Source organism: Balaenoptera musculus, chromosome 19, assembly GCF_009873245.2.
Source record: "Balaenoptera musculus isolate JJ_BM4_2016_0621 chromosome 19, mBalMus1.pri.v3, whole genome shotgun sequence".
NCBI classification, from domain to species: domain Eukaryota; kingdom Metazoa; phylum Chordata; class Mammalia; order Artiodactyla; family Balaenopteridae; genus Balaenoptera; species Balaenoptera musculus.
In genome coordinates this window covers 31549951-31574754 of record NC_045803.1, presented here as the reverse complement: position 1 = coordinate 31574754, position 24804 = coordinate 31549951, and the positions used below count along the sequence as shown (strand labels likewise).

At 38.9% G+C, this 24804-nt stretch overlaps 1 protein-coding gene and 1 long non-coding RNA gene across 3 annotated transcripts in view; both read right to left on the bottom strand.

Annotated features, from left to right (window-relative positions):
- Positions 1-252: 252 nt before the first annotated feature.
- Positions 253-5715, bottom strand: LOC118884979. Its single transcript, XR_005017419.1, has 3 exons — positions 3679-5715; positions 2384-3641; positions 253-1956 (listed from the first exon to the last, which is right to left on the bottom strand). It is a non-coding gene; the product is annotated as an uncharacterized LOC118884979 (long non-coding RNA).
- A 240-nt stretch (positions 5716-5955) lies between these two features.
- BBS2 (Bardet-Biedl syndrome 2) overlaps positions 5956-24804 on the bottom strand; it is a 32605-nt gene continuing 13756 nt past the window's right edge. For both annotated transcript variants that reach the window (XM_036833192.1, XM_036833193.1), the window contains 12 exons: positions 22655-22759; positions 22485-22571; positions 19630-19765; positions 19259-19398; positions 18210-18354; positions 17953-18124; positions 17110-17239; positions 15757-15888; positions 15137-15274; positions 13857-13969; positions 7483-7631; positions 5956-6415 (listed from right to left, as the gene is read on the bottom strand). In XM_036833192.1, coding sequence (XP_036689087.1) covers positions 6309-6415; positions 7483-7631; positions 13857-13969; positions 15137-15274; positions 15757-15888; positions 17110-17239; positions 17953-18124; positions 18210-18354; positions 19259-19398; positions 19630-19765; positions 22485-22571; positions 22655-22759 — 1554 coding nt within the window. In that variant the 3' untranslated portion in view covers positions 5956-6308. The remainder of the gene's footprint in view (positions 6416-7482; positions 7632-13856; positions 13970-15136; positions 15275-15756; positions 15889-17109; positions 17240-17952; positions 18125-18209; positions 18355-19258; positions 19399-19629; positions 19766-22484; positions 22572-22654; positions 22760-24804) is intronic.

The following is a 24804-nucleotide window of genomic DNA, read 5'->3' as shown; positions in this document are numbered from 1 at the left end:
GTTCAGTGGCATTAAGTACATTCACATTGTTGTGCAGCCTTCACCACCGTCCATCTCCAGAACTCTTCCATCTTTCCCAACTGTACCTCTGTCCCCATTAAATAGTAACTCTGTACTTTCCCCTCCCGACAGCCTCTGGCAACCACCATTCTACTTTCTGTCTCTATGAATCTGACAACTCATATTCCTCATAAGACAAATAATAGAATGTCTGTCCTTTTGTGACTGGCTTATTTCACTCCGCATAAAATCTTCAAGGTTCATCCATGTTTCCAGTGATTGACTTTTTTTTTTTAAATATAGACTCATAAATTTATGACTGCAGATTCTGTCCTTCCTAATTTCACTGGTTTAGAAGATTACAGAACCTTACACCCTGTTCATTCTGGGCCCATTGCACTTCCTCCCACTGCCTATGGCTTTGTTCCACTGTGACTCTCTGTGGACTGTATGTATAGACTAGGCGATGTGTAGTCTGTTCCCTTGGAAAAAGCCTGGCCTGAAACCACGTGGCCACAAGAAACTTCTGGTCGGTAAAGAAGATGTGCAGTAGTTTTCAGGTGCCCACTGCTCTTCCATCCTGGAGTTGTGCCTCCACTATAACTAAATGATTTTCTAATCTCACATATGGCTTTCATTTCCTAAATAGTGTAGGGTCAACTATCAAACTAGTTGCCTTTCTTGAAGAGACCAAATACTAAAGACCATGGCAGAATGCCAAGAAGCTGTCCATTTTGTTACATTCTTTTTCCCCTGAAGTGTTCAAGGGGATTATATAATAACTGCTACCCATGTGCATGGGCGTGCATGGATGGGTGTAAGGTGTCACTGCATCTTTAGTTGAAAGATGCTATTCTCATTCCATTCTAGTGCTGTCTCCCTGTTAACTTCCTCTTTTTTTACGTGTATTACTAGCTATTGCAGTAGCTTTTATTTTGGATTTTACTCATTAATAGGAAAAGCATTTGGCTTTATCTTTTTTTATCTCCTAAAACTTTGAGTACTAAAATTTGAATTTAAATGAAGAAAATGAGTTGCACTTTCTTTTAGGTTGATGGTTTCAAAATTTTGATCTTGTACCCCGATCAGTAAAAAAAAGTTTTAGCATGTATGCTCATTATATGGATATTTATCTATAAATTCTACACATGTACTAATATTCAGTATTAGTTGTTATAAAACAACATTAATTTTTAAAAATTGAGCTAAAAAGAAATACCTAGCACTAGTTCTCATATTGTCTTTCCCCACCAACATGGGGGGGACCATTTACATGCATACTGTTTTGGGGAAGCACAATTTTTTAACCATAGTGTAGTGACACTCAAGTGGGATTACAAGTACTACTCTGTTACTAATGGTTTAAATTTCAAAGCTTGCCTTTTCTTTTAAGTTCCTGCAGACTGAAAGTCATCCCTATAATATTACTTGCACTCACTTGCTTTCTGATGTGTTTTTGTAAGTGCCAGCAAGAGGGGTGAAGTTCTAGTTAACACCTTCTTAGTGGCATAACCCCAGGAAGCCCCAGGGAATAGGGCTGAGCAGGTGAAACCACCATGTGTGCCAAGCTTAGAAAACAGTTTGAGACTCATGGTTGTAGGTAACATCTAAGAGTTCTGGAGCACGGAGTCTAAGTCGTAGCATCCTACACAAGCATTAAAATGTGTTTATTACATTCTCCTTAATCTCAGTGTGTTTATGGTCTGTCAACACAGCAGAATCGTCTACACACTACAAAAAAGGATTCTGGTGTCCAAGGGGAAAGAATCCCTGAGAGCCAGACTGTGATGTTGCTGTCGGTTACATCATTTACAGTGGTACCTCTTAGACTGTGAAGGATGGTGTAACTCACAGGTCAGTTTTCTCCACTGAAGGTACCCAGTGATGAAGAAGTTGCTTTTCCTCAGCATTTCATTCTTCATCTTGACTTTTAGGGCCTAGAGCCGATGTTGACAACTGTTAAGTAGCAACAGAGGAATTAAAACATGGGCATCTTTTTTTATACTTCTTGCAGAGAAAAGCTATGATATTCACCTGTAAAATATGTCATCTCTTAATTCTTGTAATTCCTTGTAATAAAGGAAGACTTTTTTTTTCCCAAAGAGAATAGCTTTATATATTTTTTTAGACTATCTATATAATACATGTTCATTATGAAGAACACAACATGTAAAAATAGGAAGTAAATGTCACCTGGAATCCCACCATACTGTGATAGCCACTGTGTGCTATGTGATATATCAACTTGGCTAGACTGAACTACATTTCCCAGGACTCCCTTCCCTCTGTTTCCAGTTAGGATGAGCCACACACTCTTGTGCAAGACATGGAGGGCCAGAATGAAGCAGTAGCCATTTTGTAGCTCACACACACTGTAGCTTACCTGCTGGCTCACCTTCTCAGTGTGATTCCACGTCTGCGCCTGCAACTGCTCCACTGTCCCCGGCTCTCCCTTCAGCTTCTCTGATGAAGGGTCTCCCCACACCATCAAGGTCAGAGGCAAGAACTGAGACTTTAATGTGTCCTCGTGGGCTCCAGCTCATGCCTCTGGGTTCCAGCTTGTTCCTGTTCTTCCCAACTCTACATCCTTTCTGACTGCCTGTCCTGTGGGCTTCAAGTTCCAGCATCAGACTAGAAAACTGACAGACTACACTTTGCCACTTCCTACAATTGTGTAAGGTCAAGTCCCCATGACACATTCCCCTTATCATTTTAACCATTATGTAAGTAAGAACATTTTCAGAAAGTTACTTTGAAAGCATATTAGTATTTCTGTTAAGCGAAGGAAAAATAAAATATTTAAGGAAGAACCCTATAAATCTAATTTCAGTCCCTCACTTAAAGATGTAGAAAAATGAAACCTAGGAGAGAAAGAGGCTGTTACGTCTTGAACCTGGCTTTTCTACAGCTCATTGACTGCCTCAGACTCCTCTGAATGTGGTGTTTCTTTCCCATAGAATACTGAAAAAAAATCAATGCTTGGGCTGCCTCTCCCAGACCAGCATTTCCTCAGCAAGTAAGTTTTGGCTGCGGTACCTCTTCAGTACCATTACATACTGGCCACTACTACAACTGAATGAGAAAATCAAACCCTGTTAAAAGAGTCCCTGATAGAATGATATCAGCGGCAGGCCCTCCAGCCTGCGTGAACTGGACATTCCTACAAAAACAGATAATTCCTTCTCTGACTGACAAACAAATCAGTCCACATAGACAATTTTGAAAACTACTTGGAAATTGCCCATGTGGCTTCATGTCAGGAATAGCACATTTCTGTACCACACAAATAAAAAGATGACTCATGAGCTAGAGCATATAGTGTGGGCAGGGGCCAGATGGGGAAGAGGCAAAAATGCAAAACACCAGGCTGCAATGGGTGTCTTACTGTACTTTAGTGTCAAAGTGAAACGAGATAATTTAGTTTTGTGATCACAGGACTCTGCACTGGCAGATTTGTAACTGCTAATTATAAAATTTGAAATATTAATAATGTTGAAAATCATTCTTGTAAAGTACTTCTAGGGTTGCATAATAGTTGTTAAAGTTCCTAGTTCTTTGATTTCTGAAGCCACGGACGGGCTTACTGAGGACAGACACTTCCATGGGGAGCAGCAGGTGCTTTTCTGTGCTCAAGGCACTGGCTTGCTCAAGGCACTGGCTCAAGTGAATGGTGCTAACTTCAGCACCATGCGGAGGACAAAGCTGATGAAGATGCAGCCCCTGCTCTCACTTAATCGGGGATTAAGATTTACATAAACACAGAATGTAATAAGGGTTAAAGAATAGACATGGGAGAGGAAAGGTCTCCTGAGAGAGCATTTGAACTGAGCCTTGATGTAGTAGTTGAACAGGCAGACATGGTGGGAAAGAATAAAGACCGTACCCTCTCTAAAATACTGAATACCTGAATCTAGGGATAAGGGGGGTGACTTTAAAAGGGATGCTTTAAAAATGACTAAAAAGCTTTCTCCCAGATACCAGAATCCTCAAGATCAGCTTTTAAATGAAGGCAGAGTGTTCACTTAAAGCTTCAACAAAATTCAGCAACAAAATAGAGCTTAAGCTGTAGCTTGTAGAAGGCACTCAGATTCTATCAGGATAGAAAAATATGGCAACAAAATAGAGAAGCAGCTGATAACCAAACAGTTTTTCTCTTCCCTAAGCTGAACATGACTCCTAAGAGGATAAAAAGGGTGAATACTATGAACATTTTCATCTCATCTAGTCTTCACTCACTTGGGAGCAGTCTGAAATAGCAGAAAGGGCCATGACTACTTGGTTTCCAACTTCTACACTGCGACTTAACCAAGCTGTAGGACCCTGTAGAAAACATTCTGCCTGTCTGAGCTCAGAGATACTAATACCAAGAGGATCAAATTAATGTGAAAATAACCTATTTGTAATCTATAAATCAGGGCTATAAAAAATAATCTTGCTGCAGGTCGACCCCTTCAAGCCTTGTCCATGAATACTTTTAGGTGTAAGAAGGAAGTTTTGGGGCTGAAGAACAACAGAATGACCTTTAATAAGATGATTCTTTAAGGGTCCCTAAAAATGAATAATGCCATACAGTTTAAAACCAGCACCAACTAGAGATTTTAATCTCAAAAGGTATAAGTTAGACTATGGCTAAAACAGAAAAAGACCCCACGGTGGGACTTGTGTCTTGCCAGTAGCTCTGTGGCTCTGGCAAGTAATTAATCCCTGCGCTTCAGTTTCCTCATCTTTGAAGCAGGTATAAAAATTACTAATTTGGAGATTACTGAAGATAATATATGTGGATGTCTTTTGAGCTTACGGGTTGAAAATGCAAAACAAAGGTATTAGAGGGGCATAACAGTCTCATAAAAATTAGGGCTCCTTAAAGCTCACATTTCAGAAATAGAAGAGGTAATCCTAAATGGCCAAACGGGGGAAACTATGAGATTAATGGACCACAGAGGAAAGGCCTGTGTTCTGCGTCATCTCTGGGGTTTCATGCAGGTCAGTATTCTGAGGCAGAGAGCAGACTCCCCACCGGACAATCTGAATAAAAGGATTACAGCCTGCCAGACGGCTTACAGAATTATTAAGGCTGTCGAATAAAAACCTGTAGGATGCAATTGCAGAATCTATTCTCAAGTCCGTACTGCAGAACCAGGCTGCCAAAGTAGCTGCTCCTGCCAGATCAGGAAGCTGCTTGTGAAACCGGGAGGCACCCTTTACTGCATATATAAACACAGGACTGCCTCAGGCTGAGCCACTGAATGAGCTACCATTTACTGGTTCCAGACAGCACCACAGTGCTCCATTCAGGAAACCGCATGTGCAAAACCAGGAAGCTGCCACTCTAGCTTCAAGGTCCCCCAGTCATGCCAGCTTTTCCACTACCCAGAATCTATTTCTGCTACATCGGCAAGCCTCAGAGACAGAGTTTGGCTCCAGAACCACGCCACATTTGCTATAATCCACACTGATCAAATGCATGCCCGATATCCCATTTATCTCAGTTCAAATTTCAAGTCTCATGTGATTGCATCTGAAATGCAAGCTGAATCAAACCTGGATCACCAGCTGGAAACAAACTGGAGAAACTTCTGTTTTAGCTTCCTGCTCTTCACAGGAAAGGGAAGTCACACTAGAAGAAAATTGGAACATATTCTGAGCCAGACCTCCATAATTGCATTAGACTTCACTCTCACTTCTCCACATTCAGCTCTGAAAATTCCAAACGGTTTTTTGTTATACAGAGAATTATATATATGGCCCATCTTCGGACCAAAGTGTAGAACATTCCTACTGTAAATAAGTTCTTAATAAGTATATATTCAATAAAATGACGTGAGGTTTAAAAAAAGGCACACAAATTGAATATCCATAATTTTTGTTTTTCTCCACATAATACAAATGGTTTTATGCAATTCTGATATGGTGGTGATTTCACAATCAGTCAACACATAGTGCAACACCTTTAAATTTTAATGAAAAAGTAGATAATCTACTTTAATTACAATTTCAAGAAAAAAGATGCATCTACATACTGACTTTACATACGTACAGTAAAACTGGACTTTGAAGCCCTAATGTTTCAAAAGTATTCATTTCCCTCCATACAAACCTAGTGTATTCTGCAATGGTACTACTGATTTTAAAAAAAGAAAGTGAATACACTTTTGAGATGCAATGCTTTGTCTTTCATTTGTACAACTCACCAAGGTGGTTTTCGATCTCAGCACCTTGGGTTCACCAGGACGTGATCCAAAGCAAACCAGCCTAGAAGTTTAAGGAAAAACCCCTTCTAGCAACCTAGTTACCTATTCTTTCCTCTCCTATGAAGAAGCTGTCCCCACCCGCATGATTCGGAACAGCGTGTTGATGTTGTTGCTTCGAATCGCATCCCGACAAGCAGTGATCACCTGGTTCTTTGGTTTTCCAACTGTAAGAGAAGAAACATCAAATCCATATGAGCCAAAAGATTATTAAAAGTGAAATTATGAATCAGAGGCTATCTATAAAAACAACATAAAACTAGGGTAGAAAAGAGTTATAGGTAACTACAAATTCAACCAATTTATCTTACCATTCCCTAAAAAAGATACATACCCTTGTAAGGGACTTTATCACAAACCAAGCTTAGAAACTATCTCACACCTAGACACCAAGAGTCAGTTTTAGAAATAATCTTTGCTAAGTGGATATGAGCTTTGATCCTTTCCTATAAAAGGAGGTCAAAGCACTGACCCAAAACAGCGGATTCCAGGTATAAATCTCTGGCTGATATTTCTGCTTCCTTTGGTTTATTCTGTTGTTCTTTTCGTAAATTTTAAGTTGGAAACATAACTCATTAATTTTCAGTCTTTTTTATTTTTTTCTAATAGGAGTATTTAAGGCTTTCCTCTTGAGTATATGTCACTAGGTTTTTCTTTAGAGGATGTAGCAAGATCTAAGAAAAGGAGCTGAAAGTGTTCTTTCCCTCTGAAGTCTGCAGACTAAAGCCAAACAATAGGCTGACTGAAACTCAAGTGAACGGTGCTAACTTCAGTATGAAAGGCATCTTTATATATACAAGCCCTGATATGAATTCTTGAAGCTACCACCATCTTCAGTGGTTCTCACCCCAAAATTACAGACGAAATACAGTGCTACAAAAAGAGACTTACCGGACTTCCCTGGTGGCACAGTGGTTAAGAATCCACCTGCCAATGCAGGGGACACGGGTTCGAGCCCTGGCCTGGGAAGATCCCACATGCCACGGAGCAACTAAGCCCGTGTGCCACAACTACTGAGCCTGTGCTCTAGAGCCCGTGAGCCACAACTACTGAGCCCGCGTGCCACAACTACTGAAGCCCGTGCGCCTAGAGCCCGTGCTCCGCAACAAGAGAAGCCACCACAAGAGATGCCCGCTCACCACAAGTAGAAAAAGCCCCCACGCAGCAACGAAGACCCAACGCAGCCAAAAATAATAAATAAATAAAATTATAAAAAAAAAAAAAAGAGACTTACCACGTAGACGACCTGCTCTTTGAATCGCTTGATTTACTGCTTTGAGGCTTCCCAACAGCTCTGTGTGATTGTTACAGCGAATTTTATATCCATTGAGCAGATCTTTATTAAGGTCATATAGTTCCATATAGCGATTCTTCATTGTTTTCCTGTGTACATCAAAAGAAATTTAACACCACTGTACCTCAATATGGCAGGATTAAATGAAAAGACTTGCAAACTTCTTAGACATTAAAAAAAGGAACAAACCAGATTTTTAGCTGTATTGTCGTTAAAACAGGGTAACTGCTAAAGTCTGCTTTGAAAACATTGAGAATTTTCTATGAAATATTCTGTTTCTTCCAAATAAATGGAAGACAAGTGGCCTTCCTTGGTTATTGATCCATGGTTTGTTTGAACTTAGGAACCAAGAATTATCATGCCCATGATATGAGGGGTGGGGAAAAGTGAGTAAGGTGATAGACTACCTTCCAAGCTTCAGATTAATACTGACAGTTTCTTATAAAGTTAAACATACACTTACTATACAACACAGCAATCACATTATGCCACATTTCACCCAAAAGAAATGAAAATATGTCTGCAAAAAACCTGTATGCAAATGTTTATAGCAGCTTTATTCTCAATCACCAAAGTCTGGAAACAACCCAAATGTCAATTAATTGGTGAATGGATACACAAAGTATGCATATCCATACAATAGAATACTATTCAACAATAATAAGGAATGAACTATTGATAACTTGCAACGATATGGATGAATCTCAAAGGCATTATGGTAAATGAAAGAAGCCAGACCCAAAAGGCTATATATTTGTATGATTCCATTTATATGACATTTAGGAAAAGGTAAAACTCTAGGAAGAGAAATTAGATCAGTGGCTGCCAGGGCCTGGAGGTTAGGAGAGGTACTTGATTCTGGTAGTAGTATAAATTTCCCCAAATTTATTGAACTGTAAACCTAAAAAGAGTGAATTATCTACATGTATATTATAAATTATATATCAACTAACCTGGCTTTAAAAAATACAAACAATGTATATCTGATAGTCTCTAAATGAAATATAAATAAATCAAGAAAAAAGGAATTTAGAGGTTGCTGGTCACTTCTCTCCAGTTTAGCACAAATACCTAAAGCCAGCAACATCTCTTTCACTTAAAAAAAAAAAAAAAAAAAAAAAAAAAGCCAGAGAGAGAAAAAAAGGAGGAGCCCTATAGATAAAGTTGGCCAAAAAAAGCAAAATTCTTATATACCTCAGAGAAAACAACTGGAAGAAAATTAACTGGAAAGAGGTAAAACTATCTCAATTTACAAATAATACAGTGTACCTCTGGAAAAACTAAACTATAAGATAATTCAGTAAAGTAGTAGACTATAAAATCAACACAGAAAAATCAATAGTGTTCATACAGACAAACAAAAAAACAGAAGATATAATGTGGAAGAAAGAGCCTATTTACAATTGCAAAAAGAAAATACCTACATCTAAACTTGACAAGCAATGTCTGACACCTACATGAACAAAACCATAAAACTCCTGAAACACATAAACATGCCTTGAACAAAATATAAAGACATACCGCATTCTTAGTAAGACTGAACATCACTGTAACAATGTCAATTCTTCCTAAGTTAATAAATTTAACATGATCCCAGTAAAACTACCTACTTTTTTCTGGAGCTAAAATAACTGATAAAGTTCACAGAACAAACAAGCATGAGTAGCCCAGAAAACCATGAAAAAGAAGAGCAAAAGGGCTGGGGGAGGGGCACCTAGCCATACCAGACATTAAAACATACAAAGCATTTTTAAGAAAAGAATCGTACTGTCAAATGAAGAGACAAGACGGACGGATAGAGCAATATAGAAAATCCAGAAATAGACCCATTGCATATGGAAATACATTATATTATTATAAAAGCAGCATCTCAAATCAGTGGGAAAACAGGCTTTTAAAGTAGTATTACTGAAACAATGTGACAGTCACATAGAAAAAGATAAAACTGAATTTATAACTTACACTGAACACCAGGATAAACTCCAACTGTAACAGACTTAAATGTAAATATACAAAATACTAAAAGAAAGTATAGGTGAATTTCTCTACAAATGGGAAGTAAGGAAACTTTTGTAACTAGAACTCAAAATGTAGAAGTACCAAGGAAAAGACAGATCAATTTGACTACATAAAAAATTTTAAAAGCTTTTATACTCAAAACCAAAAATCTAAATAGGCAAAAGAAATAAACAATTTACAGGGAATTCCCTGGCAGTCCAGTGGTTAGGACTCCAAGCTTCCACTGCAGGGAGCACGGGTTCAATCCCTGGTTGGGGAACTAAGATCCCTCATGCTGCCTGGCATGGCCAAAAAAAAAAAAAGAAAGAAAGAAACAATTTACACACAAAAAGAAACACAAATAAGCCCTTAAAATAATGAAAAGATGCTCAATACTGCTCATAATAAAATAAATGAAAATTAAAACAACAACGAGACTATTTCTCACCCACTGAATCGGTAAGTATCCAAGAGTTTGCCAACATACTCCATTGACAAGACTAAGGGAAACAGGCACTCTCAGAGGAGAATGCAAAATGGTATGACGGCTATGGAGGGGAATTTGGCAAAATCTTGCAAAACTGTATACACATTTTTTATTTTCCCCAGCAATCCCATTTTAGAACTTTTCCCCAAAGATACCTGAGTAAAAATATGAAAAGATTTGTGTAACAAAATTATTCACTGCAATATAATAGCAGAAGAGCAACCCAAATGTGGAGAACTAGCTGAATAAACATCCAGAGAATAGAGTACTGTGTAGCTGTAAATACAAATGAGAAGTATCTCTGTGTACTACCGTGGAATGAACTCCAAGCTATATTTTTAAGTGTAAAAAGCAAGGTGGAGAAGAGTAACTTGCTATGATTTACTTACCATGTGAGGAGATGTGTGTGTGTATATTTAAATTTTTGATTGGTTATTTATAGTGAAAGGGAGGAAACAGGATGGAGGAGACAGGAAAGAGAAGTTAGACTTTTCTGCACATGTTCTATAGGACTGACTTTGGACCCATATAAGGTTTTAATAAATATGTAATAAAATCAAACCAAAAAGGAAAAAATGTCAATCCCCTAAGACTGACAGCAAAATGAACCAGATGAACCTAACTGTATATCACACTTGTAGCATGATCAAAAAAAGAGGAGTTATTTCAAATGACTTTAAAATATAGTAATTTGACTAAAACTCCCTACTAGAACACACTCTAAAGACACAAAGAACTAGAAAAAAAGTCTTACACCATTTTCGGCAATCATATTGTTGACAGTAATATTGGTATTATCCTTAAATGCTGTGTGTGTACCATAAGATAAAGCCAATAGTTATGCTGACAGTGGTTAGAGACATGATTTCCAATGTGAGAGAGAAGAGATATACCGTTAGCATCAAAATTAAGTAAGAGCCTGTATTCATAAATTTGAAGTGGAAATAGTATGAATTCATGATATATTTGCTCATTGAAAAAAATATATACATTTCCTAGTTTTATCTATTGAAAAGGTCTCAAATCAATATCCAACCCAGTAGCAATGAGCATCTCTAATGCTCAGACTATGATCTCCATTTCCCACTATAAAGGACCAGGACTGAAGAAATAGCTGATTCCAGATTCAGAACAGGACATATACCAGATAAGCCTAAAACATCTTGTACAAGAAAACAAACTAATGAAACTAATAGGTCTGTCCAAAGGTATTGATAACTGCAGCCAACCTGAAAAGGCTTCTACTGGCCAAAGACAGGACAACTGAGCCATCATAAAGAATAACTGAAATGGACTGAAGCACATTAAAAATGTTAATAGGATTTTAAAAATCTCATTGGTCAACTTGGAGATGCTAGGGAACCAGCTCATTATTTTAAAGCTGATAAATAGTGTGTCATTCCAGTACAAACTGTACCTCAGGGAACCAAATAATTCATTAATTCATGAAGGAATGTTACTCTTTATAGAAGTACTTCAGCCAATTTACAAAGAAAAAATAACAATTAAAATATCACTATTTTGCAAACCCGAAAAGAAATAATTGATTTCAGCAGTGATCAACAGCTGATAACATAATAAAAAGAGACAACCAGACGTTACATGCATCCTCACAGAAGTACATAGCACCACTTATGAAGCATTCTTGCTAAAAAATTGAACCTGAATCTGATCAATCCTCTATATCTAACTACCATTTTCACAGAAATACAGGGGACAGAAGAATACTACTAAACATTACCACAGGATACAATCAACAAAATCCAAAGTGGGAAACTAAAGAAGAAGGAGAGAGTTAGGAGAAAAAGTGAGCAAGCAAATATATGGATTAAAAGAGATTTATCAACCAAATTCAATGCATGGTCTTTGGTCTTTGAATCTTGATTTGAACAAAACAACTTAAAACACACAAACACACACACATACATTTGAGACAACTGGGGAAATTTTAAACACCGACTAGATATTTTGTGATATTAAGAAATTATTTTAGGGCTTCCCTGGTGGCTCAGTGGTTATGAATCCGCCTGCCAGTGCAGGGGACACAGGTTCACGCCCTGGTCCGGGAAGATCCCACATGCTGCGGAGCAATGAAGCCCGTGTGCCACAACTACTGAGCCTGCACTCTAGAGCCCGTGAGCCACAACTACTAAAGCCCGCGTGCCTAGAGCCGGTGCTCCGCAACAAGAGAAGCCACCGCAATGAGAAACCCACGCACCGCAACGAAGAGTAGCCCCTGCTCGCCGCAACTAGAGAAAGCTTGCGTGCAGCAAGGAAGACCCAACGCAGCCAAAAATAAATTAATTAATTTTTTAAAAAATTATTTTACATTTTTCTAAGTGTGATAATGGTATTGTGGTTATTGTTTTTTAAAGGTTCATTGTCTGAAATATTTGTGGCTAAAATTATATGATGTCTGGAATTTGCTTTAAAATAATACAGTACCTAGAAGAGGAAGAAGGTGAATGTGGAGATGAAACAAGATGAGCCCTTAGTTGATGACTACTGAAGCTAAGTAGCTGCTATAGAGGAAATCATATAATTCAATCTACTTTTGTGTTTGAAATCTTCAACAATATAACTTTCAGAAATCACTTACTTCTGAGCAAGACCATTTTAACTATCTGCTAATGATTCAGGCCTTTCAGGAAAACAAGCAGCACCTTAGGCAAACTCTTGCCTCTAAAATGCACACATAAACTTCACCTATCATTGGTGAAATATTTTACTGAATCCACCTCAGTACATTTTATTGCCAAGATAAATTTTGCATCTTAGCAAGAAGCTAGATGTGCACAAATTTGTTTTTAACTTTTTATTCTAAAATATAATACATATTCAGGGACTTCCCCAGTGGTCAGGTGGTAAAGAATCTGCCTTCCAATGTAGGAGACATGGGTTCGATCCCTGGTCGGGGAACTAAGATGCCACATGCCGCGGGGCAACTAAGCCCACACACCACAACTACTGAGCACGTGCGCCTCAACTAGAGAGCCCGCATGCTGCAAACTACAGAGCCCACGTGCTCTGGAGCCCGTGAAAGATCGCCACAACGAAAGATCCCGCATGCTTCAATGAAGATCCCGCGTGCCGCAACTAAGACCTGATGCAGCCAAAAGTTTAAAAATTTTTAAAAATATAAATACTAAAATATAATACATATTCAGAAAAACTCACAAAACAAATGCTTGTTAACTAGGTCAAGAAATAGGACATTGCCAGCATTCCAGAAGCTTCCCAATGTGTTCTCTCTGAACAGAGTCCCCTCCTCCCCTAGGAGAAAATACTATCTAAAATAATAATCTCTTCCCTGTATTTCTTTATATTTTTATCATCTATGTATGCTTCCCAAATGATATAGCTTAGTTTTGTCTGTTTCCAAACTATATAAATGGAAGCATTTTGTACATATTCTTTTGAGTCTTACTTGTTTCAATCTCCATTATGTTTGTAAGATTTGTCCATGTTGTCACATGTCATCCAGATACATGCATTCTCATTGCATGTAGTATTCCATTGTACAGATATATCATAATTTATCAGTTATATTAGTATGGATTGTTTCCACTTTGGGCTTCATATGAACGATGCCTTTATGAACGTTCTTGAACTAATATCCTGGTTTATATGCACAAATTTCTCGAGGTTATAAACCAGGAGAATTGCTGGGTCACAGGGTATGCACATTTTCAACTTTACTGATGATGCCAAGTTATTTTCCAAAGTCTCTGTACCTATTTACACTCCTACTAGTAGCATCTGAGAGATGCTACTCCATATCGCTGACGCTTTCCACCACGTACCTGTCCCGGCCGTGGTAGATACTCACATGTCCCGCATCAGATGAGCATCCTCAGCTCGAACCAGCAAACTTCGGATCAGATTAGAATTATCAGCCATGTCAGCACTGAGCTTCTGATGCACCGAGTGATATTCATCCACCTGGAGACCATGAACACCCAGGAATTAAAAAGACCTCACAGGGATTTCCCTGGCAGTCCAGTGGCTAAGACTCTGCGCTTCCACTGAAGGGGGCACAGGTTTGAGCCCTGATCGGGGAACTAAGATCCCGCATGCCACATGGTGGCCAAAAAAAAAAAAGCCTCACAAACGTCTTGAAAACTAGATAAATTGAAAAGACACTATGTATTATATACCGAGGCCCTTTTCTTTCTTTTTTTTTTTTAATTTATTTATTTATTTATTTTTATTTATTTATTTTTGGCTGTGTTGGGTCTTCGTTGCTGCATGCAGGCTTTCTCTATTTGCAGTGAGCAGGGGCCACTCCTCGCTGCAGTGCGTGGGCTTCTCATTGCGGTGGCTTCTCTTGCTGTGGAGCACGGGCTCTAGGCGGGCAGGCTTCAGTAGCTGTGGCATGTAGGCTCAGTAGTTGTGGCTCGTGGCTCTAGAGCGCAGGCTCAGCAGTTGTGGTGCATGGGCTTAGTTGCTCCGCGGCATGTGGGATCTTCCCAGACCAGGGCTCAAACCTGTGTTCCCTGCATTGGCAGGCGGATTCTTAACCACTGCGCCACGAGGGGAGCCCCGCCCTTTTCTTTCTGCCGTTCACTTGCCCCATCTTAACTATCTCCTGGGTTTCATCTCCTCCTGTGCTGCCTCCAACACTCAAAATGACATTCGATGTGAATCTTTCCCATGTCTTAGCAGCGTGAGCCCAAGCAACACAAATATTAACATTTTAGAGATCTGGGGTGGGGATGTTGTTATAAGTGGGGACAAATCACAATCCTTTTCTTTTTTGATTTTGGGTTCTTGGAAAGCACTAAACGAAAAAGCAAAGTAGATACAACAGATAAGATGAAAGGCTAGCAAAGGAAAATGTTCATTTATTGTTTTTAAAGTGTCCCTCCAAACCAAACACAGAAAGCAGGGTGGTCAAGAGCTAACCACTCACTTTTATAAAAGATATCCTTTTAATTCATGAACTCTCCAATACTAGCTCAATTTTTATTTTAAGAATTTTCAAAAGTTCTTTAAAACATGACTATCACGTAACATATGTACATTTGTAGTACCACTAACTTAAGAGAAACATTTCAAACATTATTAGACCACAATGTTCTCTCAAATGCATCCACCAGGTGCCCTCACCTTAACTAGCACCTTTCGTAATTCCTCGAAATAGACAGGGAAATCGGCTTCTACCTGAAGGTCCTCAATAGCAAAAAATGATGCCATCGACTGGATGATATCACCAGCCAAATCAATATCATCAGTATTTATAGTGATCTATCCAGAGAAAAAAAGGCAAGTTAGCATCCTTGGACATTAAAGACAAACTTGGCTGAAACTACCTGAAATTTCCCATATTCAACACATTAATTGAACATAAATGTATATGTGGTGATAAAGATAAGGTCTAGCCCTCAAGGAAATTACAAACCAAATTACTTCTAGCAGCAGGCAAAAAAAAAAAATCAATCCTCTTGCCTTATAAACTGAACACCAAGGTCATTCAGACAGTGAAAATGTTTTGTCCTCCTCTGTATTCCTAAACCGTCCCAAATTAGGCAAGGAATGGGTGAAGGGAAGGGGGGAGAGAGGCAGAAAACCGCTGTTCTAGATTATACGCCCATGTCAGAGATGATAACACTAACAGACTAGCCTGAAACACGTGGTTTTACGACCTTGAGATTGGTTTCACCTGCCTCACCTTACACTGAACGTTAAATGTTACGTGAGAAATCTGTGCCCATGACAGTAAAAATTACCTCTCCACTAAGTTTTATTTTTATACACAGCTGGCCACCATTCCGTAAGGATGTGAAACACACTTGAAATGGAACATTCTGAATGTTAGTGTCCTCTGGTAACAGAAAGTTCTGGTTGAGCCACATAACAACCTTAAAGATGAACAGGATGAAATGAATTTCCATTTTTAAAGTACAGTCATTATTAAGAGTTATCCTGCTTTCTAGTTTTACTACTTGGAAAAACAAAACAAAACAAACAAACAAAAAAACCCCAAAGAATTATACTTCACCCCCACCAAGAAAACACTATTCACACTCCTTTTTCCCACCCCATGCATGTTCTTAAGTAACATTCATAATTATGTCCGGTCCCACAGCATGTGTTATTTTATAGCATTTTCTACTTAGACATAATCTTACATGCAACGTGGAAATGATTCAGGTATGAGGCTAATTCTGTTTACATGATAGCTCTTCTGTGGCTATATCCTGCTTAAAATCATTCCATTCCACTCTTTAAAAAATTTAAATGAAGTTTGCACACATACAGCACAAACACAGAGATACATCCACACTATAAGAATTAATTTTAATATAAATAGTAATACTTTACAGTGGTTTGCAACACAGGTTCCACATAAGATCCACCTGTGAGGCCTATTGGAAGGGGCCACCTGTAGAGTTTCATGTTTCACAGGCCAGGAAGGGGCCTGAGAATCTACATGACTAAAAGCCTCACTGAGAATTCCAAAGTCCAGCCAAGGTTAAAATCCACAGGTATTAGTCCTTTAAACTTTACAAAATGCTATTATACCAATTATGTAATCCTCAGGGGCCCCCTTGTGAGGTAAGACTATCCTCACCTACAGATAAGAAAACTGGGGCTCAGACTGGTGAGGGGAATTCCGTAAGATCACTAAGAATTTACTAGTTAAGGTAGCACTTGAACCCCAAAAATGTTCCCATTTCCAAGTCCCCACTCTCTTTCCATTCTGATGCATGCTCCTCTTGGAACACTAGATCCAACCACACTAAGACTATAAGAAAGAGAGGAACTGAAAACTGGGAAGAAGTCACCTGTGACTAAGGATTGCTTAGGTAAGTAACTTTGAATAAATTATTCAAAATAAATATTTCTGAATTGATTATCCAAAATAAATATTTTCGAATAATTTTTCAAAATGGGAGAAGATATTTTAGCAACATTTTTGGTACAGGTTATAAACAATCCAACTCCAAGCTACATAACTCTTTCATGTCATATTTACTGCTACCAAATAACACATTCATGTAATTTCCCCCTTTCTACAGAAAAACATCCAAAGGATTCTAAAGTGCAAAAGTGTTGAAAGAGAAAAGCCAGATACTCACCCTCTGTGCCCGTTCTGCGATGATAAAGTTGACGTAACTGAGCGGCTCACTGGCAGAGTCCGGGCTGGTCAGCGCATACATGGAGAAACGGGGGAGTTGTCTTGTCAACTCAAACACGTGAAACTGGGTGCTGTGGCCAACCAACGGAACACAAGAGAACTGTTTGTGTAGAATTTATTTCAAAGGGCAAGGCCCAGAAAATAAATGTACGTCACTACCAGGTCATCAAGCTGACATTTAAGGGTTTCAATAAAGAAACTCCCCCTGCCCAAAAAAGACTTGAAGGTTAAAGTCCCATATGTAATGGTGTTTGGGATTTAGTGACATCATGGGTCTGTGTACATATTGGGTTGGCCAAAAAGTTCATTCCATAAGATGTTACGGAAAGCCCCGAACGAACTTTTTGGCCAATCCAATACATGCCTGCACCAAGGGTTTAAAACACTCTAAAAGGAATGTGAAAAGGTTTTTATCTTCCAAAAATCTAGTGGTTTCCTTTCACTAGCTGAGGTTACATATGACTCTCATGTAAAGGTGCAACCTAACCTTGTAGTCTTAGTGGCCAAAACTAATAAACTATCCTTTAAATGTATTTTTGGAACTTTTGTGAATATGAGATCATCTGACTAAAACCAGAAATAACCATCTTAAACTTATATACTCGTTATTTTTTTTGAAAAATTTCAAATTAGAGAAATAAGAGGTCATAGGAAACCTTGCCTGGGTGGGAAGAACCCTTAAACGGCTTCTCTGGCCCCAGAGAATCCATGACATAATGGGAAATCTACACATTTTGCTCTCTAACTGCTCTCTGGAAATGAACTGTGACTTGCAAAGGGTCACCTGCTCCTGTAACCCACGAAGGTTTTCAAGTGCAGATCCACAGGGACATCTTTGGGAGGTGTAATTGGGATGCGGATGGAGCTGGAAAGGTTGTGAATGCTGGGATGCACCACGTGGCTTTCACCTAGAAAAATTCCCTCTGCAAAAATCAATACTGCTCGGATGATGGTGTCTGCAGGGAAGAGAGAAGACAGCAGTCCAAGAACCACTCCAAGATGGCACAGGTGCCAACACACCAGCTCTAAGTAACGACTTACCATTAGAAGTGGAGATGCACAACTCTGCATGCGCAGCCTGCGCCTCGCTCCCCAGGTTGACGGAGAGGGCAGTGTGGAGCTTGGTGTTGGCCGGGATGACGCCGCGATGCCCATCAGCCTCATTTAGTGAACTGCTCAGTTCGGCCTGCGAAACACCCCACCCACTTCCAACTCAGTCACCGGAACGGTGAACTAATGTTAATTTTAAATAACATGGCTATTTAGCTTCAGAAGACAGATCCCCCATCATCTTATTCACCTGATTCTTTAGACTTCAAAGGACTCACCTCATTAGTGCTCTCGCTCTAACCTGGCTTTTTCCCGAAGGAAAATATTCTCATCCCTTCCTGTGGTTAGGGTCCGCTGTCCCCCAGCATGTCTTTTACATTTTTCTGCATTTTTTTTAGTAACTAAAGAAATTCACTTAGTATAGCAAATTCAAATACAGTTATGCATAATGGGACAAATTAAAATCCTACTCCCCAGCTCATCCTCCAGCCAGTTTGGTACATACATGTACATATACACACATGTGTGCACACACACACACACACACACACACACAGAGCTTCTGCAGTTGTCAATTTTTATGTTATTTGTTGTTGAAAAAGATAAAAGTTACTCTATACATATTGTTCTCGCTTCCTTTCATTCAGTAACACCACAGATACCCTTCCGTATCAGTCCCCATATATATACTTCATTCTTTTGAGCTGCTTAATATTCCCCAGCCCACAGTCCCTACTATTGATCAAAAGTTAAGTTGCTTCCAACTGTTCCCTGCTACAAATAGTGCTGCAGTAAATGTCTCTGAACACTCATGCAAGTATTTCCATAGTTTAGCTGCCCAGCAGTGGAATTTCTAGGTTAAAGGATACACACCCTCTTCATTCTGACACTAGCGAAAAGGCAAACCATCTGTGCTTCCACCAGCGGGGAGGGGGAGCCCACACCGTGGCAGATGCTGAAACTCTTCTTTCACAGCTGCCAATCCTCCTGGTCATTCTCAACTTCTCAGACTCCCATGGGCCCCCCACATTAGGTCCTACCTTGGCATTGTCCTCATAGTTACGGAGCTCCAGCAACAGGTTCTGCTTTTTCTGACTCAGCTCTCGGATCAGGTCCTGCTCTACGCTGGTGTCCATAAGGTTCCCTCTCATCTCAGCCGTGCCTGGCAGGTAGCCCCGGACTGACAAGAGGAAAAAACACTCACCAGACTGAGGGATAAGCCCAGGTACAGCCAGGTCTACTTTAAGTCATCAATTACCTGTTCTTAAAACCTAAGTTTTCATTTCCCCAACTTAGGTGAATTTATTAGGATGAAAGGATATCAACACAAACACTTTAGAGTGGAATTTTCCCGGTATTCGGACCCAAATCAAAATCTGACTTTTCAAGGATTTTTCCTATCCCGATTTACTTTCCCCATCCACCGAGCAGCAGATTAACTGTATGTGGCCATCCATCCGGTAATCTCCCTCCACCACACCAGCAACTGCAGAAGAAAAGTTGTCCTTAAAGATGACCTCCCCAGTTCGGCCACTTCGAGCATCGACCTAAAAATAAAACAAGAACTTGAAAAATAGCTTATGCTACAGTTTTTAAAAAATAACACAGAATTTTAAAGTTGAATCAGCTTTAAAATCAGCTATGGTCTAGAAGTTTTCAAGAGTATTCCATGGGACCCTGTGGCTTCTCAGGACGTACCTACAACCATCAGGGCCAAGGGGCCGCAATCAGCTCTGTTTTCTTTTTCTTATTAAGTAAAAGCTGTTTTACATACTGGCCTGCACATAGTATTTCCTTTGAAGAAGTGGGTTGCCTGAGAGGCAGTACATTTAGAATATACAGAACAGTGCAAAAGTCCAAACTGCCTGGGTTTGAATTCCAGCTTCGCCACTGGGATCTTTTTTTGCCTGTGGGATCTTGGACAAGTCTCTTAACCATTCTGTGCTTGGCCTCCTCATCTGGAGGTCAATAATTGATCTGGAGATCAATAATAAGCACATGAGGAAAATAACTGTATCCACACCTCAGAGTTGTAATGAGGCCTAAAGGAATTAACATGTGGTAAGCACTCAGAACAGGGCCTGGCACATAGAGGCATACAAGACATGTTAGCTCTATATACAAATTTTATCTTTACTATATGTAAATGTATACAATATAATTATAGCTAAAGTTTGAAAAATGTCAACCTAGCCCAATCTTCCACCATATAACCTTTTGTAATAGCCCTGTTTAAGAGTCCCTCTTCTGGGACTTCTCTGGTGGTCTGGTGGTCTCAATGCAGGGGGCCCAGGTTCGATCCCTGGTCAGGGAACTAAGATCCCACATGCCGCAACTAAGAGCCCGCATACTGCAACTAAGACCTGGTGCAGCCAAATAAATAAATAAATATTTTTTTTAAAAAAAGAGTCCCTCTTCCACGTACACTACTGAGACACCTCAGAGAGTCCTACTATCCTCTGAGTCTCCGCTTCCCAAGGGAGGCAAATAACTAACCAACCCATCAGAAACAAAAGCATCTCAAAACGACAATGAAGGATAACCACTTAAAATGATGACTTTGTTCTAAGCAAGAACATACGCATTATATTAATAAAAGGCTAGCTACAGAAAATCTAATAGAGCAAGCATCTCAGTGACCACTATTTCTGTCTTTTCATAAACATCCTTCTGGGCAAAACTTTGCAATGAAAAACTACACTAAGTTAGGTCACAGCTTACTACTAGCTCCTACCCCTTGTCTGAAGAATACCATGCTCTTAATAACAACATCAGTTAAGCCTGAAAATTATGGATGCTAAAGCCTGTGAAGTAATGAATGGCCCGTATTAACCAAAGCTCTTCGCACATTAACAGAACCCTCGAACTCAGATTGAACTGAACTTGCTTCTTTCTAACTACTCCATGGCCTTCAGCATTGCATTTCCACAATATTTAGCAAACAAGAGGGTTCATTTGCTAACTAAGAAACAGGACTACGAATTTATATTTCTGTGGATTTTTCTATTCTTTTGCTTTATCCAACATGACGGTTTTGCCTTGGAAGAGAAGATGAGCCTCCAACTCAACAAATGACCTACTAAAGAAAAAGTCAGTTGGCTAGTCGCATTTAATTTAGTAATTTTGTACCTATAGTCACCTGTTGGATCTGTATATTTTCCTTTTAATGCTATTTCTGTTAAGTGCAGATATCAATTTTTCTACTTATATTATGAACTGTATAGTTTTCTTATCTTTTTTATGCCCTACAACAGATTATATAATAGAAATTTCTTAAAATTTTGAAAGCATTTAACGAGAAAAACATCTAGGTCCAGAGTCAGATCTGAAGGTTACTTTTGATAACTTCTCAAGTCAAGTAGTTTCTAATTCTCAAATCAACCATAATAATTTATATTCCTCCAGAACAGGGTCCCCTTTATGGATTTTCAAGTTTCTTAATAAGCAACTACATGGTCTTTCTCTATCATTTTTAACACCCATTACCAAAGACAAAACCAAGTGGAGAAGTAGCAACCAACGTAACAGTTTTTTAGAATCTGTTTTTCACACAACACCAAAGGAAGGTTACAAGGCACTGGCCAAAAGTAAAGAAAAATCAAAGAAGAAAAGATACAATTAGCTGATCTCCTCCAGGCAATTGGCACTGACAGATGAAAGAGCTAGGGCAAATGGTATCCATGGAGATCGACAGCTACTGAAGCAGTTGCTAACAAGATAATCCTGACTTGGCAAAAGACTGTAGAAAATTCTGATTTGAAGTTAAAGAAGGAAAGAAGCAAAAAAAATCTATTTTGAAGTTCTAGCTCAGAAAACAATATGCTAACATAATTCTTCCCATTAATTCTGTTTTTAGTCAGACTTGAAGACTTACTAGAAAAGAGCTATACACACAGTTCACTATTAGCTTATTAAAAATCCTTTTTTTAACGTGCTTATGCCTAGGATCAACCTGATTAAATTGATTCTCATTCCTTCAAAAAAGAGAAAGAACCTTCCTAGAGATTTTCTTTTTTTTAGAAAGAACCTTCCTAGAGATTTTCCCCCAAATAGCGCTTATGAGACGGAAAGGACACTCACTCACTCTGCAGTGTTGATAACTAGAGCAAGAATAAAAAAACATGGGAAGATTATGAAGTTACATTTGAAAGCACAGCCAAGGAACTCAAGTTTATATTCTCGTGTTACTGCTCTGAGTCATACAGCCAATGTATCTCAGACAATTATTACTTTAAATCATACTTGAACTCTACTGTTTAAACTTACCTTCCCATTGGACCAACCGGTTATCAGTTCACACACTCCATCAGAATTAAGGTCAAAAGCATGAATGCTCATGGCATGATTTTTGGACTGAAAAGGAATTTCAACAATTAGTACATAAGTCTCTCAATAAGTATAAAATCCCTGAATCACAGAGGCTTAATCATACTAACTTTAATTCTCCAGTATCGGGCTGTTTTGTCATAAACTCCAACTGTGCCATTGGAAAGGGCATAACCAAATCGACTGCCGTACATGGGACAAAGAGAGGTGATTATCTGCAAAAAATAATGATTAAACACACAGTTCATTAAGGCTCAATTTAGGGCAAAGTGTGGCTTTATAAAACTGCATGCCTTGCTATAAGTATGTTAAAATTAGATTTAAGTGCACTTCCAATCCATTAGAGGGGAATGCATTCCCCTTCTCTATGATCCGTGTCATCTATTTCAGAGTTGGATAATCAGAATTAAATAAACTCACAAAATTTACTGTTTTAGATTGAGCATATGTAGCAAGTTTCAACAAATTAGTATTTTTTAAATAATAAAATTAAGGAATTAAGGAGGGAATAAGCTGCGTACACAAGATCTGGAATATGTACAATAGATGTTACACACACTAACTCAAAATGTTTTAATGATTATTCCAGTTTCCTTAACTTATGATATCCTACAGTCTAAATTTTAAAAGGACTTGTAAAATCCACAATTAAACATCTTTTAAGTGTATACTTTTCTATGACATAATCTATTGTTTGCTAGAGATGAAAGACGTTTTTTAGAAGAAAACATAATCATTTGAAAAGCAAAACCCAGCACATGGATTTCTGTATGTATCTAACAATATATATAATGTATATATCATACTGAAATATTTACAGAATTATTAGAGGATTTAACATACTTAAGAGGATAAAATTTTAGATACTGAAAAAAATTATCCTTAAAAGTTAAAACCAAAGTTTAATGATATCTATGATCCTGCAGATCTACTTTCTAATTCTGACACTAATACAAGAGATATAAAGAAATAAATTGTATAAAGCAGAGAATAGTTATGTAATTTCTTCTACACCTACAGCTTTTCTATAAAACCACCCACTTCACTTAACTCTGAATACAAAGTGCTGGGTAGGACTCCAGAATTATTTAGCTCAAGGCATTCTTTTGGCAGTGCCGTTCAACTGCCAAATAAATTATAATTTTGCTGATGTGTGAAAAGACATTTGAACTAGGAGCAAAACCAAACCAAAAGGACAGGAAAACAGCCCTGAAATGAACAATCTTATGAAGTCCACATTTTCGTAAATTTAGCCCCAGTTTCCCTCGGTCCCTTAGTCCTTCATTAGCTCACTAGTTTCTTCTTTTGCGGACTAGAGGATCAAGAGGCACCTCAAATCCCTTGCTCTATTTCATGTTCTTCTGTCCTTTTCCAGGATTTAGGAAAGAGGTGTTTCAAAGAATGCACTCCCCTCACATCTAGTATTGACAATAAACAGAAATTCAACAACACCTCAATGATTCCCTAAAAGAGAAAAGATTTACTACAAATTTCTTTTTTAAACAAAAAATTTTTTTTTAATTTATTCATTTATTTTTGGCTGCGTTGGGTACTCGTTGCTGCTCCCAGGCTTTCTCTAGTTGCGGCGAGCGGGGGCTACTCTTTGTTGCGGTGCACAGGCTTCTCGTTGCGGTGGCTTCTCTTGTTGCGGAGCACGGGCTCTAGGCACGCGGGCTTCAGTAGTTTTGGCACGTGGGCTCAGTAGTTGTGGCTCACGGGCTCTAGAGCACAGGCTCAGTAGTTGTGGCGCATGGGCTTAGTTGCTCCGCGGCATGTGGGATCCTCCCGGACCAGGGCTTGAACCCATGTCCCCTGCACTGGCAGGCGGATTCTTATCCACTGCGCCACCAGGGAAGTCCCGATTTACTACAAATTTGAATGAAAGGGAAATGGTAATGCAGGACACAGCACCTACAGGCCAGTGATTCTCAAGTTGTTTTTTTAACAGGGTGGTGGCAACCCCCTTCAAGAATCTAATGAAAGCTAAGGATCTTCTCTCTAGAAAAGCACACATTAAACACATACACATAAACAAAACCACCCCCATATGGACACACATCTTCAGACTGTTGCTTTGGCACTCACTTCTCCCCTTCATTTTCCTCCATCCACAGCTATTAGTTTACAACCATAATAACTATAACTGCATAAAAAGTATAGTAAGTCGAAGTAAAAATCTATAATAAAGGTAAACCAGTTAAAATCATTGATAACACTTTTATATATCAATATGCACGTTTTGCTTTGCGGTCTCCCTTTT